Source organism: Passer montanus, unplaced genomic scaffold (assembly GCF_014805655.1).
Source record: "Passer montanus isolate IOZ18808 unplaced genomic scaffold, ASM1480565v1 scaffold66, whole genome shotgun sequence".
Classification (NCBI taxonomy): domain Eukaryota; kingdom Metazoa; phylum Chordata; class Aves; order Passeriformes; family Passeridae; genus Passer; species Passer montanus.
This window is the reverse complement of record NW_024371704.1, coordinates 3254583-3273309: the sequence shown is the minus strand read 5'-3', so window position 1 is coordinate 3273309 and position 18727 is coordinate 3254583. Positions and strand designations below refer to the sequence as shown.

At 46.8% G+C, this 18727-nt stretch overlaps 1 protein-coding gene across 1 annotated transcript in view; it reads right to left on the bottom strand.

Annotated features, from left to right (window-relative positions):
* FAM207A (family with sequence similarity 207 member A) overlaps positions 1-18239 on the bottom strand; it is a 37547-nt gene extending 19308 nt beyond the window's left edge. The window contains exons 1-3 of the mRNA XM_039728579.1: positions 18105-18239; positions 17720-17758; positions 17185-17293 (exon numbers count right to left, since the gene is read on the bottom strand). Of these exons, the coding sequence (XP_039584513.1) occupies positions 17185-17293; positions 17720-17758; positions 18105-18239 (283 nt within the window). The remainder of the gene's footprint in view (positions 1-17184; positions 17294-17719; positions 17759-18104) is intronic.
* Positions 18240-18727: the final 488 nt, after the last annotated feature.

The window sequence follows — 18727 nt, the reverse complement described above, 5'->3', positions numbered from 1 at the left end:
AAGCAGTATCAATACCACGGGCAGTATCAACACATGACATTTGGAAACTTGGCACAGAGACAGCAGCAAGCAGACTCCACAGCAGCTCAGGGTGCTGGTGAATGAGAGCTTAGCTTGGCTTAGCTTACCCAAGCTTCTGTTGTCAGTTCTTCCAGCCTGCCTCCCCCAGGTCCTGCACACACACCCAACTCCCCTGCACCAGCTTCTTTAACTGAGCCAAACCAGGGGAGATGTGTGGTCAGGAGCACAGGGAGCTCTGTGAGCCAGCTGGACTGATCTTTCAGCCTTCAGTCCCGAGGTCTAAAGTACTCACAATCTATTTCAGACAGAAGTTAAAATTCATCAGTAGCAACATATCTCTAGGCCAGCTGATGCCCCTATTGCAGCCTGACATGAATGAGCACACAAGCAGTCCCAAGTCCCCAGGACAGGTTCACAAGCAAAGACAGAGGGAATGCCTGCAGAACCTCTCACAGCTGGAGGAACAGGGGCACTCAATGGATTTGGCACTGGTGGTACCTACAGCTTTCTACCTGTGCAGTTCACTAGCTTGTTTTTTGTAAGGGTTTTTAGGCAGTGGATGCTTTAAGTACCCAGCTAAGCATTTTGAGGAAAGTGCTGCTTTATACTCCCAAGGTTCTCCCTGCTGGCTGCTGTCAAAAGATGGGAGTGCCCAGTTTGGATACTCTTTTTGCTCTGACACAGCACACCAGCTCCTATGCCAAGCCTTCTTGGTGGGCAGGGATGATCTTGAAAGTGATTCAGCAGTGACAGCACCAACTAAGCCATGAGAAACAAGAGAATCAGGGGAAAATAATTGAAAATAATTGGCAGACCCACCCCAACCCTCACCTTGCAAACACAGCTCTCCCACACACAGGAACAATAGAGAAATACATGTCTGACCATCAGAAGGAAGAAAAAGTCCCTGATCAAACATTCCAGCACCAAGTCTGACTGTGATTGCAGCCTGGGAGCAAAAAACAGAAGCAGCTTCAGAAACAGCTCGGGGGTCAACATCAAGCAGCAGGTTTTGACCTGCTCTAACACCAGCTCATCAACAGCCTGAAAAATCTTCCTTCCTCCCCTATTTCACCTTCTCCTTTAGTCCTTCTAGCTACAGATTTCTAAGCTGTGTTCTGCCTCTTCCCAAGGACGTAATTAGAAGAACAGCCAGCCAAAATGCAGAGGCCACAGGTCCACTGGGAAAAAAGGCAACACGTGGCAAGGGAGAAGGGAAATGACCAGAGACAGGACTTGGCACAACACCACAACTTTGACTTTTTTGATTTCCCAGCCACAGGATTCCAGAAGAACTCCTGTTGTTAGACAGAACATAAAAGAGGGGAGCAGTTGGCAGAGGACTACTACAGAGAAACCTGGATGCACACTCTGAATAAAAAGCTTTGGGAGTGAATTCTATGTCTCCCACATCTGTCTGTTAAACAGTTTCAGTGAACACTGCTACAGCATCTTTTCCTTCTCTTCTTCCCCACAGATTGAGTTAAAGCTGTATAGTTTAGCCTGCTGTGCCTCCCTTCTCCTCCTAAGATCCCATAACTGTTCCAGGAATGAGCTTTCCACCATGCCTACAGTCCTCTCTTATTTTCCTACTCACTCTTTAAGGGTACTGGGATGTCAACACCTCTGCCTTAAAACCCAGAAGGGAGAGCTTGGGGAAAGATTAGCCCACCAAGACTACACAGCAAAAAACTATCAGCTCAAGACTATCAGGAAGCTGGTAGTAAGAGGCTGTGCAAGCCCACTAAGGAGGCAGCATCTTTCAGAAACATAAAACAACAAAGTGCCTGACATGGCTCCTGGAGAGCTGCTGACATGAAAAAAACCATGCAGAGATGTCTGGACACTAGACTTTCCCCCACAGTGACCTCAGGAAAGAGAAAAAAAATACAGTAGATATGCATAAGATTTGGAGACACGCATCTCTGTATCCTGATTGCCACAGCCCTGTAAGTTACATGTTTTTTGTCTGCAAACAGCAGATTCCTGACTGGTCCCAGGCACATGACAGAGCACAGGATACACATAAAACCAGTGCTACTCTCTCAGCCACTCCTCTGCCCTGTGTGGCCCAGGGCACATACCTAGAGAGGAGAATGTGCCTCTAAATTAAAGATGCGAACGTGACAGAAACTTCCCTTCAGATGTGCACAGGGGAATTTTACAAGGAATAAACAGGCACAGCTTGAACTGCAGCATAAGCAAACAAACAGAAGAAAACAGAATTAGAAGAGAAACCCAGCAGAGCACTCAGAGCTCTGGTCTGCTTTATGAATGGAGGTGAGAAGGAAGGCTTGGGAGAAGGCCACACAATCCAAGACTCTGCAGTGTGCAGAGACCAGGATCCAGGGAGACCCAAGCCAGGAGCACAGACACATCCTTTGCTGGGACAAAGTGACAGAGAGAAAGTTCCAGCTTCTTCTAAGGAGTTCCCAGAGCCTGATCCTGGACAAGATCAATGAGAAGTTAAAAAAAAAAAGCCTGGCCCCACCTTACTTTCTTTCTGATGAGGTTTCAGTGCTGCCCTAGTTAATTCAATCAGTCCCTGACCTTTCTAACAGATCCCTGCCTGTGCTTTCCAAACAGCAGCTCTTTCCTGGCCTCCAAACAATGGCATCCCAACCACTTGGGCTCAAGTTACCCTCTTCTGAGGGCAGCAGAGTCAGCATTTCTATTGCTTACTGTATTCTTGCCCATGTTTGCTTGTTGAACTGTAATCTCTCCTCTCCTCCCCAGGGCTAAGTAGCCAACATTTCCAGTCTTGGCCACAGGCCTTATTTTCCAGACAAAACCTGCATATCCTATTTTGAAGCAAGAAATGCAGAGCAGATGCCTGGTAGCTTACAGGAAAAAAAAGCATATTACAATTCTGTACTTAACCTGAGATAGCATTGCCAGCAAATTCCTGCCATGTGCAGTGGACAAATTTCTTCCCCTGCTCTTTTTTCCCAACCAATTAATTCCATGATGGATCTGAAGGACAGCAGGAAGCACAGGAAAGAATAAAGTCAGTACAGGCTAATGACTGCAGAACAGACTGGGAAAATATACCAATATTCTGGCACTTGCAAAAACGTTACAGGCAGAATAGGCAAAAAAGCCCAAAGCTTAACTTGTACCCTCTAAGTATTTTAATCAGCTGTTCTCAGTTCCAGCAGGTCTGCCACAGAATTGTATTAAAAGCATCTACAAGGTCAAATTCTTAACACTTTCATTCCAGTTTTTAAATTGCAACAGAAATACTGCAAAGACAACTTTATGCTAAAATAGTCAAGGGGCAGGGTGACTGCATGAATTTATTTAGAACTGGGATCAGGGCAGGAACAAAAAACTCCACTTTGGCACTGCTTAGCTGTACCAGGGGCAGCCCCTCTGCCCCATCTCCAGTTGTAGGCTCAGGAGACAAAAAAAGCCACTGAAAGTGGCCTGGAGGGAACAGCCACTGGAGCATCCATGGGCAGCCCCCCTGGCCTTCCACCTTGTGTGGCCAGCCACAGGCACAGGCTGCACACCAGCACCTCACAGAGCATTAACAGAAGGCACTTTGAAGACTTCAGCTGGAGCCTGCTGTCCAGCAAATAGCAGCACTGAGCTAAGAACATACCAGCCCTGACCACAGCTGTGTGTAATGCCCAAGTAGAGAGTGCCTGCATGCAGAACCTCCAATGATTTTTTTTTTTTGGAGGATCTGCTTCCAATCCATGTGGGTAGCACAAATGCAGAACAACAACGTGCAAGGGGTCCTGCAACTTAACTGCCATTTTACTGAAGGCTCTTTGCCCACCTTGAACCCAGCATCTTCTAGTTTGTTTTTTCCCCACTTATCTTACTGGAAGACACTGGGAACAAGTTCAGCCTCTGGGGCAAACCTATTTGATTAAACTTCATCAGCTCCTCTTTTCTCAATTGATCAGAGCTCTTTTCCAAGCAAAAGAGCTCTGATCAATTGAGTCATTGCTCATATTTCTCACTCTTGGCATCAATGCCAAAAACCTGCTCTGCAGATAAATGTGAAAGCTCAGGAAGGACAGCACTGGCTGCAGGCCCTGCTGTGAGCTCCTACACCTCCTCTGAGGTGAGGCACATGGGCTTTTCCTGCCCCTGTGCTAAGGAAGCTCAGTGAACCTGGCATCACGCTCACAGTCACAAGGACCTGGGCAATGCCTACACACCAGCAGAGAGAAAAGCAAAAGGAGAGTTTCTAGAGACACTTCCTGCCTGCTCCAATCAATTCTTTTTATGAAGTAATTACTCTGAACCTTACTCAGAGCTTTAGGACCATGGCAAAATTTCCGCTGTGTTATTTTAACTGTTGATTAATTCTCCTCTCCTGGCACTCCTCCTTGGATTCTCTAACATGCCTGGTCTCAGGCTCCCTGTGGCGTGAGTTAGCTTCCCCACTCACAACACTCCATGCATTGACAGTGAAATGAAAAAAGTAATCACATGTCAGAGCTTGCCCTTGATTGTTAAGTCTGTGTGGCAGATTAGCGTAGTGTGGTCCCCTCCCCAGGCTGCCCTATCTATTGCACAACCATACGTCAAGGAGTTAATCCCACCATCTGCAGCTGTCAGAGCTCCCACACTCCAGGAAACCCACGCACCTGCACTTTGGGAGCACTGAGGAAACACCAAGTCCAGCCACATCTTCTACCACTGAGCAGACACATATAAAATATAATCATACTCATTTCTTTTACCCAATAGTCTGTTTAGGCAATATATACAAAGTAATTTTAGATTTAGACACAGAAAAGAGCACCACAACTAAACCAGTATAACGCCAGCAGACTTTCATAATTTATATCATTTAAGAATTATTCGCTCGATGCTGTCACATTCTGATCAGTCAGTTCAAACACCACTTGCATCATAAGTGGCTTTATAAACTGCTGCACACACAGAGGACTAAAACACTAAAGTAAGGAGGGTGAGAATACCCAGGAAAGCTTCCCAAATAGCTTGTGCCAGGAATATATTTGATCTGCAACCCCCAGCCCAGCTGGGCAACACCTGACACGCAGGATTGGCAATGCAGAACACTCCCCATTATTTCCCTTTTTAGGGGCACACACAGCATATTTCAAAACTGGGAAGCATTTGAAGAATAAGCTGGAAAAATAACCACCTGGAGAAGTACAAGGCATAATATCCTTGCTCTTCTGATCTGTGATTGAGGTGGAAATGGAACTCAAGCCCACTCTCAGCATCTATTGCAGCTTAGCATCTACTGAACCCAGGCACCCCCTCCTGCCCCACAGGAGCACAGCCTTCCCTGCTCAGAGGGTTTCTGTCTAGACCAGAAACAAGGTTTTTTTTACCACAGCACTGTACAACTGAGTACCATCAATAAGGAACTGTTTCACCACAAGGTCAAGACTGAAGCTGCCAGGCAGAAGCCCCTAAAGGACAGATCAAGGTGATCCTATGTCTGCACAAAGCCTCTGTGTGATCATAATGGCACTTGAACCTTGAAAAGGTCTTAATAGCTGTAGCATTCAAACATGACACAGTGAACTACCAGTTCTGATGGGGTTTTTTTCATGGTGGCGATGTTGATTAAACAGTTCAACAAGCCTAGCCCATGAAAACACTCATTCCAGGTGGTGCCCAAGCATGTCAGGTCTCCTTCCCTCCTCCTGGGAGCACAGACTGCTCTGTAAATGGAACTGGTCCAAACACTGCTTCACATCTCTTCTGGCTGCCACTGCCACTTCTGGTGGCTGCTGCTTCTGTGCTGTCTCAACTGCTCTTCCGCTTCAGCTGACAATTCAGAGCTCCCAAAAGCCCTGAGGCACCAACAGGATCACCAGCTCTGTCATCTTACATAACACAGACACTCAAACAGCATCTTCCCCCCTGGACAGACCTACATCCACACCCCGCTCCCACTCCTCCTCTGGCTCCAGGGACACAGGGCACCATCCCAACAGACCCCTGGGACCATCACCTCACTGCAGACCTCCCACAGAACTCTTCATCTCCTGACAGAGCTAGGCTTGCCCCCTGTCAGGGAGCTCTTTGTCTGGCCCACAACGATTCTCACACAAGACTTGTTTTTCAGAAAAGATCTTAGAGCAAGCCTCTCTACTCCAGTATACCTATTTGGCTCACTTAAATGCAGAAGAAGTCTTTTAAAAAAGGACAATCAAGGTCTGGGCCCCTCTAGAAGAGGTAGAAGCTGTTTTGTTGGTTTTTTGTTTCCTCCAGCCCATCACCTCTTCACCTTTACTTTATTTCAGCTCTGCAGGTCAGCATCGGTTCCCCATCTTGGAATGACGTTTTCCCGGTAGAATCTATTTTAAAGCAAGCCAAATTTTTAAAAAGTGACAGGGCTCTGCCACTTTGTACTTGATGCTCTTGCCTGCCAGCAGCACAGGCAGACAATAAAGTCTCATTTACACTGTCTGCACCAGCATCAACAGGTCCAGCCCCATCCACCCCACACAGAGATGAAATCAGCAGCTGCCAGCACAGAGCTGTGGAGAGAACACCCATGATGTTAAAAGGAATAACAGGGGATGGCAAAGGAACAAACTACCATGAGTAGGTGCTTCTCTGACACTCCTTGTCAGCTTTCAGAGCTGCCAGACATTTGGCATTGCCTTGATCTTCTCAGGTCTGGGAATGCAGCAGCAAACCCTGACACTGCCCATCCATGCCCTCACCTCTCAATCAGTGTCCCCACGCTCACAGGGCAACAAGGACTGGCATCCTTCCTGAAAAGAAAGTGCTCCCTGAACAAAAAAGCTGCACACCCCTTACCAAGTAGTATCTGCAATACTTAAGCTCACCACACCCAAAAAAAACCACCTACATCCCCAACAAAATACCATGTTAGCTCCCAGGAGAGACTTTGATTACATGAGGGAAGGCAGCAATCTTCCTGCAATGCACAGAAGATGCTGGCAGGAAGAGTGTTGCTCTGCATGAAGAAGGCTGTGGCATGAGCACTGTGCCTGCTAATTTCCTAATATGGATCACAGTCCAATGGAGTTAAATCCACACGCCTACAGACTCATCATGTTTCTCACTTGGTGTAAGACTGAGTTTAATCTTTTTACCCCGCTGACAGGATATTAATTTTACCTAATGGTCCAAGAGCTGCCAAGAGCTATGAGCCATTGTTCACATTTCTACGGCTTTGTTCAGCTTTCCTTCCCTGATGAGGAGCTCCTGTTAGTCCTGACTTTGCTGAAGTGTCACAGCATGACATGAAGAAATGCCAGCTACATGGACGATACCAAACCAGGAGTGCAAAGCACAATCTGGACTTCTCCAGGAGGCAGCACTGATCCAAGCTACTGTGCCAGGAACAACATTTTGACAGTATCAAGAAGGTTGTTCCATTTCAGCAGTTTGTAGGTTTGGATATTGCCACCCTAAAAATAATTCAGGGCAGAATTGTGTTACAAAACCATCAGCAGCCAAGTAGATGTTGCTTTGGTAGAGCCCCCATGCATGTGAGGAACACAAGGCACTCACAAACTCCTGAGGGACCTGTCCCTTTGCACCTTTGGGTAGAGGACAGGGAGATGAAGAAGCCTGCAGGATGGCAAAACACACAGCAGACTGTGGGTAAGAGAGAAAGGTGTCGTGTCTCCCCCTGCCAATCCTCCCACCTGCTCCACCATGTCAGGCCAAGGAGCAAAGATTAGTTAATGAAGCTTTGCTTCCACTGAGGACCTTCCAAAATCAGTCAGCTGTTGGAAGCCAATGGCTGATGCTGCTAAACCTAAAAAACAAAAAATTTCCTGCTATTCCAGCTGTCTTGAACCAGCTTACCTTTTCCAAAAGTCAACATCAGGCAAAACATCTGCAGTAAGATGTGCATGGGAGATGCTCACTCCCAGCCAGGGCTCGCACCCAGCTCTTCCAGAAGCCTGAAACATCCTGGCTACAAAGTCAGTGCCACAGGCGCCTTCTATGAATGTTACATAATAAATAATGCATTTTAAGTATTGTGATGCTGGACTCCAAATCCCAGCCTCACTTAGCCTTTAAAGACAGTGCCATCATTATTTATAGTATTTACATTCCAGAGGATGGTGGGGGGTGTACTATCAGATCTCATTTAAAGATTACTTTGGATGAAGCAAGACTGGTTCTTTAATATTTTCTTCAAGCAGAAAAAGGTGGCAGTAGCAGCTGGAGTGCAGCAAATAAATCCATAGATGCATATGGACATATAGGTCAAATAAGAATTAAGCTGAGCAAAAAACAAGTTAGCTGTGAAATATTCTTTTGGCTGTTTTTCCACATATTGTGCTGACCATTTTTGGTTTAATCTTAGAGAAGCTCTCTCTCATATGAGCCTGCAACCCCCCCTAAGCTTCAAAGAAGCAACTTTTACTATAAATATTCCATATTTCTTTATACACGCTAAGGTTTTTATATGAGCATTGTTGTTTTGTACACTTAATGCACCAAGAAAAACTGAAGTAGGAACTGGAAAATTTTGTTCTATGCCCTGCAGAGATGAAAAATAATCAAAAATATAGACCTGACCTAGAAAGAGGAAGAGTTATTCTGCTGCCCTCTAATGAGCACATCTAACATCTGAAAAAGAACACTCTCAAAAGAGATCCGTTCTGCACTGCCACAGGTACGTCCTCTTGTGCTACAAAGCTGTCAGCAATGCAGACACAGCTGGAGCAGCATCTACTACACAGCAAAGACAGGCAAAAGAAACACCTAGATGGGCCCAAGAGCTGTTCTGTACTTCCCTGAATTCAGACTGGAGTGTATGGGTCTGTCCTGTTCTGCTCCCCTTCCTTGCCTGAACAGAGGGAGGGGAGCAGTTCCTAATTCTGACCTTCAGGACACAAAGGCCTGTGACCTGTTACAGGGGTACACCTGACCTTGTTACAGGCACACAGAAATGTGGAAGAATGACTTGCTTCAACACCTGTGAGCCTCAATTAAAAGCAAAGGAATTCAGGTCTCTGCATCTGCACAACGCTCAGAAGACATTCATTTGAAAAATGCAGTAAGGAACCACCACGGGGAAAGTTCTACCTGAAAGTACTGAGTTTCATCTCAGTTTCTACTGAGCTACTGTGATGCTGTGTGCTGACCTTGGCCAGCTGCCCACCCAGCTGCTCCCTCCCTCCTCAAAAGAACAGGGGAGAAAAATAAGATGAGAAGTTTGTGGGCTGAGGTAAACAACAGGGAGATCACTCAGCAACTACCATCACAGGCAAAACACATTTGACTCGGGGAAAATTAATGTAATGTACTGCCAATTAAAGTAGAGTCTGAGGATGAAAAGCAAACACTGAAACACCTTCCCCCCACCCATCCCCTTCTCAGCTCCAGTCCTTTATTCTGACTTCTTCATTCCCAGCTCCCTTGAGCAGTGCATGGGGCCAGGGAATAGCATTACAGCCACTCTCTGCTGCTCCCTTCTCCTCACACTCCCCCACTGGGATCCTCGTGACTGGAGCACCTCCATTCCTACTTTTCTGTCCCTGGTCTTTATAGGGCTCTCTCACTTTTTTCCTACTCCTTAACTATATGTTTTCCCAGACACAGCACCATTGTGCCTGACAGGCTCAGCTGTGGCTGCAGTGGATGAACTTCAGCTCTTTGGACCTTGCTGTGCTCAGAATGTGACACCTCTGGCTTCTGTCCTGTTACCAAAACCCTACCACTTACACCCAACACAGGTAAACAGGCCAATGCCCTCTATTTTGGAGGAAGAAAATACATGAAATACATGAAGAAGTTATAATAACTCCCACATAAACAGTATCTAGACATCTGTATGCTATTTCCATAAATGAAAACCCACTCAGGTACAGACACTAAAACAACAAGCACACCTGCAGCTGCAGAGGAGCACACATAAGCCCAGCCCTGCCCAAACCCAGCCCTGCAGCCACAAATTACTGGCATGAATCAAAAGAAATAGCCAGAGGCTCTGCTGAGCAAAATGCAGAAGTGTCACTGAACAAAGCAATCTAAAATTATGATTTCTGACAACAGAATTCCTGCAGTGTGGAAAAGCCTTCCCACATCTCCCTGTCGACAGGCACACCAGGCTATTTCAACTCAAACCACATTGTGAAATAACTGCTGCGTGTACAGACAGAGCCTGTACCCACTGCAGCTGGGAATGTCCTCTCCATGCTAAAGAAGCCCATTCTCGTTACATAAGAACACTCAGTGACCTGAATTTACAAATAACCTTGGAGAGGAAAATAGACATAAGGAAAAACAGAGCGAAAAAGCCATGGAGCTAGGAAATGCAACAGAAATCAGCCCAGAGCATGTACATGCACAGCCACACCAGGCACAAACATTCATGATCATAGAAGCCAAAATTCTTTATGCAGATCTATGGATTTGCTGTGTGTTCTCCAAGCAATCAAGCACAGCACACATGGGTCAGGAAATAAGTCTGTATGCCCCATTTTCCCTCAAATTTCCTGCCTGGGACTCTCTGAAACACCACATTTCACTGGAGCTGGTTATCACTATCACTACATGCCTTCCAGCTCACAGATCCTTCTTGTCTGAAGAACTGCTTGGATAGCCTGTTCTTCTGCAGCAGGATTTTCTCCAGAATTTTCTGTGGTTTACCTTACAGAACATTTGCAGCACTGCTAGTTCAATCTAAATCTGTCCAAATTATAATTTTAAACAACCCAGAATATTCCAGTACCCACTGCATTTAATCCCTGCATTGCTGTGTTTCCTACATTTAGCTCAGAGAATGCACATTGAGATTTACTGTGTTAAAAGCTTCATTAAAAAAAAAACAAAAACAACAAAAACCCCTTTCTACAAGCCACTTCACTAAAAACCTAAGCCCAAATTAGATGTTATTACCAGTTATGCCACATATGAGCATCAGCAGTGCCACTCTGAAATGCTGAAGAGGATAAACACATCTTCAGCTGCCACATGCATTTCACCCAAGCATAAAGAAAACCTCAGTCCATAAATTGCTCACAAAGACCAGAAAAAAGGATAACTTGCACAGAATAGGAAAACACTACAGATCTCACTAGGTCTGAATGACAGCTAGGAACTTTTGAGATTGCCCTGTAACACAGCCTTTAACTCAGTAAGACCCACATTAGTAGGGCAGAGATTTATCTCGGTAAATCAGAAATGTGATTTATATAGCATAGAAGTAAAAAAAAAAAAAAGGCAGGTTTTCACCTAGGCATTTCCCAGAGGGGTAAGGAGAAGGCTCACTTATTCCTGCACCTCAGAAACATATCAAGACAAGTCAGAAGGGGCAACCCAAAGAGGGAAACCTCTCACGCCATCCACCCTTCACCAATTTTCTAAACAGAGTATTTATTAAACTCCCAGGACACGTATTTCAGAGAGACATTTGACAGTTTGACACAACACCATTCCACTGCTGATGACAAGGAAATGGCTCTGACTTCCAGAGCTATCAACCTGCCCTTCCCACAAGTGCTTCCTCACTCCTCTTCAGATTTGCTTTCTTAATTCCTGCAGTGTTGAGCCATCCCTCTCACATCCCACAAGAGATTTGCATTATTGAAACTTGTGCTGGGAGGTCCTTTTGGCACCAGTGCAGAGCCATTCCACCTCTCTCTTTGTAGAATTTATAGTTTTAAAAGTTAATTATGTTAAAGCTTTAACATTAGTTAAAGCAAAGCAAAGACAAGGACTTCAAACCCTCTTTTGTAACACCACAGCTGCAGTACCCTCCTCAGCAGCGCTGATCTATTTTTGTGTAAGGATGTCCAACCATTTTAAACTCATTTCATAGGAGAATACCAGGCTAGATCAGTATCTTTTTAAAGCCCCAGGAATCGTGATCACACAGAGCAAGACAAGGCATGACATGCAACTGCCATGTCCCACCACTCCTGGCCAGGAAGGAAGGGGTCACCCTGGCCTCAAATTCAGCAAGCCCTTCAGTGGCACAAGGCACTGATAAGTTTGACCTAAAAAGCTCATGTTTGAGCACCCAACTTTCACAAAGTCTGGAGGAAGGCTTTAAAAAGCACAGAGCAGCACCTCAGGAGCTTCTCCAAAGAAGTCTCCAATCCCTCACTGAGCCATATCCTGCTCTCCATCCATCCAGCAGCATGGAAAGGCTGCTCCAGGGCAGGCATGTACCTTCCACCAGTGCTGCTGGTGAGCATTACACAGCAGGCACAGCCAAGGAACCCAACCATAATAAGAAACTGGAGCGATCTGACACATCCTTCAAACTGCTAGGACTCATTTCAAGCTCTTCCCACTGACAGCCTCCTCCCCTGGAGCAGGCTGCAGAACATTTTGGAAGGTTTGGGCTCTCTGGAAAATGTTTGTGTTTGTGTAGTGCTCAACCATGAGCTAATTGGAGTCTTTTGGTTTTTTAATGTTAATTTTAAGAACAGAGACTTAGCCACAGCTAGAGGGAGGGAAAGAAAACAAAAAAGTTAATTGGTTCCATAAATATTAACACAACTGATTCCTGTGATCTGGCAGAAGGCACTCACAACATGGAAAGGCTCTGTTTGCAGAAGGGAAGTAAAAGCACTGAAAACAGTGCAAGCTTCAGACGCTCATTTACTGCTTCTCAATTAATTGCATTTACTTTAATTAAAGTGGAGCTTCCCACAGCTATTCTCACAGCCAGCACCACACTGTACAGACAAATCGTTAAAGCAGCATTAAGCAGCACGGATTTTTAACCTTTTTTTAAAAATTATTATTATTTAAGGCACCAATGTCTTCAGCTTCCAGTAGGATCCCAACTCAACAGTTCCCCAGAAACCACAGCAGGTCTGTTCTCCATTTCAACCAAACCCCACAGCTGTTTACCACTGATACAGAACTTGCTCAGTCTGACTGCTGAAGTGAGATCCCACTGACTTTAATTCTTTGGACTAGAGGAACAGAAAAACCTTCTGGCTTTTGAGGCGAGTTGTTGGGAGCTACACAATCTGTTTGAGGTGTCCTGCAGACTGAGGTCATCTGACCTCACTGGAGAGACTTCCCAGATGACAAACCACTATCTCAGCTCCTCCCAAACACAGTGCAGCTTTCTAACAGCCTGTTAGAAAACTCTCAGACACCAAATCTGCCCTTAAAAGGTGATCTGGCATTGTCAAGATAAAAGCAAGTCCTAATGATGCAGTCAAAAAAACCCAAATAAATTTCAGCTGAACAGCATATCTGGCGTTGTCAAGATAAAAGCAAGTCCTAATGATGCAGACAAAAAAAAAACAAATAAATTTCAGCTGAACAACACGACAGAAGGAATGTACAGTAATTTGCTACCTAAAGTAATTTAACCAGATATTGTAAACTGCCATCTGTCACTTTATCAAGCTACCATGGTGGCCAGCCTTGGTCTGGAGGAGAGGTAAAGAGTTTAATCCCCACACAGCATTCTCCTTTCCCTGGGAACTTTTCCTTTCTTGCAAATTTCATTACTGGAGGTTTCAAACACTTTCACATACAATGTCAGAAGCAACACCAGCTTGTGCAGGGAAGGTTCCCCTTTGAGCTGAGACATGCACATTCAGTCCTGGGACACATCCTGGACCTGTGCAGGTGACACAAAGGACACAGGCACATTGCAGAAGGTATGGGGTGGAGGGAGGGGGAAGCTAAAGCAGGAATTCCCAGCTCAAACACCACTCAAACAGCTGCTCCTTCCAGGGCAGCACCCACACACCCATCAGGTATTTTCAAAGGCATTTAAACAGTTTCAGAGCTACACCACCAAGGGCATCACTGCCAGCATCAGGGGCAGCATTTCACCACTCCCCAAAGAGAGAGCCCAAAACTTGGGCAGCTAATAACAAAGACAGATGGAGGAGGAACACCTCATCACTTGGGTCTAGCACAGCACACAGGCATTTCCCAGGGAGCTCTCACCAACACGTTGGAGGTGCTGCAGCCGCTCCCTGCCATCCTCAGCGTGAGGAGCAGCCCGTTTACACCCTCCTATCCCATCTGAGCTGTGTTACTGTGGGGAACAGCTTGAGGAAGGCGTTCTGCACAAAACAAACACGAGACAGGCCTGACAACTGCCAGCACAAAATGAAAAGCTGAAGAAAAGCAACTGCAGCAGAATTGGGAGGATCCAGCAGCTTTCCACACCAGAGATGTGAATGACCAACACAAGCAGATTTCGAAAGTCCCCAAGTATGCATTAAGAAAAAGCAGCACAGGTTTAGAACTGATATTCAGAACAGATAAATTCATTAAAACAAACAGGATTAATTTTTTTTAAGCCTTCAATTGTTAAACACCCCAGTATGCCAAAAGAGTAGGGAAAAAAAAACAACAAACCATCAAATCAAAACAGAGGAAAGGTGATGAGGGATGAGGACAAAAGAGGAGGAACCTTAATATTTAAAGGTTATAAACATGCAGAAATCCAATCAACAGACAGGAATAAACTATAGGACACAAAGATTGGCACCCTGTCAAGAGCTCCTGAAGAGTAATGGGGGTTTGGCCACTGCTGCAATTTTTCCACACTGGTGTGGATCTACTTCAGGTATAACCACGAGTACAGACACTGCAATGCTGTCAGAGGAGAGGTCTTACAGGGACTCTGTAACATTCTGGTACAACACCCATAAAAAAGCCCTCAAAACTGGACAGGAAATTGTATTGCATGAAGCTAATGCAGGAGCAACCAACCACAGCTTTTCTGCTTCTCTTGGAGGCTATAAAAGGAGAACAGAATTGGACAAGTGGGTGCAGAGCCCAAGCAGAAGCAGATAAGGTGACAGACCCAGCAGATCTGGAACTCCAGAGCAGAAGCTGAGGTGCAAAACAGAAGGAATCTGTCAGTGACTTTGCAAACAGAGGCTTGGTATCAAAAGAAACTCACAGAAAACCTCAGAAAGGAGCAAAGCAAGGCTGTACACAGCCTGCAGACCCCAGAAATTGACTGCTGTCTGAGAATTCCTGCTTAGTCTAATTTTATCATCTCCTATCTCCACATTTCTTCAGGAGGAGAAGGGAATTCTTTCTTTGTCAGATGCTCCCTCCTCTACACCCCCGTGTGCCACTGACAGTGGCTCTCGTGCTGCAAGACAGTCCTGGACTTCAGAGCACAACCTCTGCTCATGACCTACCTGCCTCTATGCTTCACACCCTGCTATAGAATCACAGACCCACAGAGTGGCCTGGGTTGGAAGAAACCTGCAGAGAGCATTATTTAAACCCCCTCTTTCACGTGTCATTATCTCAGGTTGCTCCATCCAAGCCCCATCCAACCTGGCCTTGAACACTTCCAGGGATGGGGCAGCCACAGCTTCTCTGGGCATCCTGTGCCAGGGCCTCATCACCCTCACTGTAAAATGAGAAGTCTTTCTTTATGTCCAATCCAACCTCAAAAATCAGCATGATTTTGCAGCAGGTTTTGCAAACAATTATGAACTTGCTGTTGTTGCACTTTTGTTTTCTCAACAACACAGCCTTGTCACCGTTCCCTTCTGGAGTAGCTGAAAATAAAGCAGGAAGCTACCAATCCAGTTGTTCATATCATTCCACAACTGATTCATCATCCACTCCAAACAGAGACATTCACAGGCTTTGCTCTGGCTTTGCTCAGCCAGAGCCAAGCTTGAATAGGCTCTTACTTCAAGGGGCAAACACTGACGAGGGAAAGCTAAAGAAAACAAGAAAAAATGAGCAGCAGCACCCCCGATATGACAGGCCATTATTTTTGACTTGGTAGGAAACATTTAATTCCCACGCTACAGAGGCTCACCCAAATGAGATTTATCCTCTCACTCGAGCCACAGAGGTCCCTGCGTGGATTAGATTACGGCAAAGCCTTTGGTTTACATTACGTCAGTGGCTAAGTAAACTGCACTGACAGGAAGCAATCACTGAGCACAGAGTAACTCACGGACTGAACTGCAGCATTCCCAGGGATGGCACTGCCTTCTGTTACCTATACACGTGTGGAAATCATCTGGAAGCTGGTGTTAAGCTGAGCTAATGATTAAAGACAAAAAGCAGAGCAGGGGAAAGCAGTGGCAGCAGGTCTGCTTCACAGCACGACACAGCTCAGAGCTACCATATTAAAATACTTTCCTTTTTAGACCACTGGCTTTTTATATCGCATAACGCAAGGCTCACCTACAATGAATTCCATTTTGGTGACATTTTTCATTACAGTTCCACCCTCTCCTTCTCCTGCCACAAGGATTACTGATGCCAGAACAGCCTGTGCTGGTACCTCACACTAATCACAAGCACACTGAATCAGCCTTGTCTCTAAAGGAAGCAACAGACCACTACCATGAGTAGCAGATACTTCCACAGGGCACCCTGCCTCAACCAGATGTACCAACAATCCTCAGAAAGCCTCTGAGAAACAAGGCCTTCAGCCAACAAGAACCAACACCACCAGTTTATCCTCCCACAAAAAGAGGCCTCACTCCTTTCAGCCACAGCACACACAAGCACTCCTGCTAACTGGGATAACCCTGCTAGAGACTCTGAACTTTCCAATTTAAACATCATGTTCCTCCCTATTCCCTCAAAAACTACCACAGCCAAAAGAGCAGCAAAACCTGCTCACTAACAAATTGAGGAAAACCATGAGGAAAAAACTGTAGAGAGAGGTGTCCTCTCTTGTTGGCAACCGCAGCAAACAGCCCTCAGGCCCCTGCTCACTGACAAACTGAGGAAAACTAGGAGGAAAAAACTGTAGAGAGAGGTGTCCTCTCTTGTTGGCAACCACAGCCAACAGCCCTCAAGCCCCAGCACTGCAGTGGCCTGGCTTCCTACAGGAATGCAGCCCTTTGGCTCTGACACATCAAAACAGCTGTTCCAGGTGAAGCCTTTCATCTCAATAAAGTAACCATGCTCTGCTGTTGGTTAGTTAGGCAAAAGCAGCCACAAAGCAAGCCCAGAGATGAGGTTAAAACCCTGGCTCTGCTGTGCTCTCAGCCCTGGCAGGGTTTTGGCTGCACCAGGATATCCCACAGACTGCCTGAAGCTAGTCCCCCGCCTGGGGATCACTGAGCACATCCATGCAGAAACCCAAACAAAAACAAACCTCTCCTAAAAACATTCAGAGGAACACAGGAAGCAATGTTTGCATTATAGCTCTCTAAGCTTCCTGGGGCAGCCACTAAAAGCCACTGCAAATACAGTCCCCAGTGTCTTTGCTCCCAACCTAAAGCAGCACTCGTTCAAAATACAACAAACCTGTTCTGGAGGAGACGATGCTTCTGGAGTCCAAGTCAAGCTTCTTTACTAGGGTATCAGGGTCAATCTTCAGCCCAGAAAATACACCAGAGGATGAGAAGTCCCAGTCCTTATGCAAAAGAAACATAAAGCAGGAATCAGTACACACACTACCAGGCAAAACTTGTTTAAAAAGTTTAAAAACCAAACCTAGCACCATCCAGATGGGAACAGAGTGGTAGTGAGCAGGTGTCTCTCTTGAGCAGGCAAAGGCACAAAGGCACCCTACTGTCCTACCACCCAGCTCTTCCACACAGAAGGAAGTTTCCCAAAGTCTCATTTTGGACTGTTCTGTTCCTAAAAGCTTCCTGCCTCAACTCAACCTCACCTCACTCAAGTGCATTCACTTCCAGAAGGGCTGGGAACAGCATCCTTAGGAAAGGACAGATTTATTACAGGTACAGAACAATATAGATAAGCAACAAATGAGAAGATTAGGGGATTAAAGCCTAAATCAATGGACATTAAGCAGATTCACTTACTACTAGCAACTCACCAAATCTTCAGCATCATGCTTTAAGCACGCAATGCCTCCCTAAGATCTGCAGTAGCTACTCTGGCTGGATTAGAATTTATTACTTTACCCAACACTATCCACCTCACAATGGTATAAACCCAGCTGTATTCACACACGCAATTCCTCCCTCCTCACAAGGAAAGCTCAGGCACATAAAAAACATTTACTGGCGTCGTGTCCTTGCCGTGAGGGGGCGGCACCTGAACCGTGTATTCAAAACACAGCTGGGGAAAACAGAATAACCTAAATAATTCTGCATAAACAGCTGAAGGAACGCACTGCAAGGCTCCCCTCCTCTCCCAGTGCTAGTTAACAATCCCCACTGCTGCACACAAGTTGCCCCACGGCAAGGCAGCCCAGGCACCCTGGCTGCAGGGGCAGCAGCAGCGCTGGGACACGCGTGTCCCTGAGGGGACAGGCGTGTCACTGAGGACACCGCGGTGCTGCCACGGCACAGCTGCAGCTCCGCACCGCCGGTACTGCACGCTGGGCCTGCCATGGTGCTGGAGCGGCTCCGGCTCCCTCGTGTCACCTCCCTCACGCTCCCAGGCTGGGCACGACCAGGGCTTCAACAGGGCTCCCATGCCCACAGGGACCGGCCTGCGCCATCCCCTCAGCCGCCGCCTCGCCACGGCAGGCACGGAGCTACCGACGGACACCCCGCGGCCAGGACAGACCCACAGCAGCCCGAGAGCGGCTGGGGCTGTGCGGGGACCGGCCCTTTCTGCAGGGGCAAGGCGGAGAAGCCACTGCGAGGCGGCCGCTGCCAGCCCCCGCCCGCCGCCGCTCCGCGTGTCCCCGCCCCCGGTACCTTCCCGGCCGCCGCGGGCCGGGGGGCGGCGCGGTGCAGCCGCGGGCGCTTGGCTTTGCCCACCATGGCGGCGCGGGACGGAAAGGGCCGGGCCGGGCGGGACCTTCCGGCTGCGCCCTCACCGCGCCCGCCGCCCCGGGAAATTTGCCTTCCTCCCCTGCACGGGCGGAGCTGCG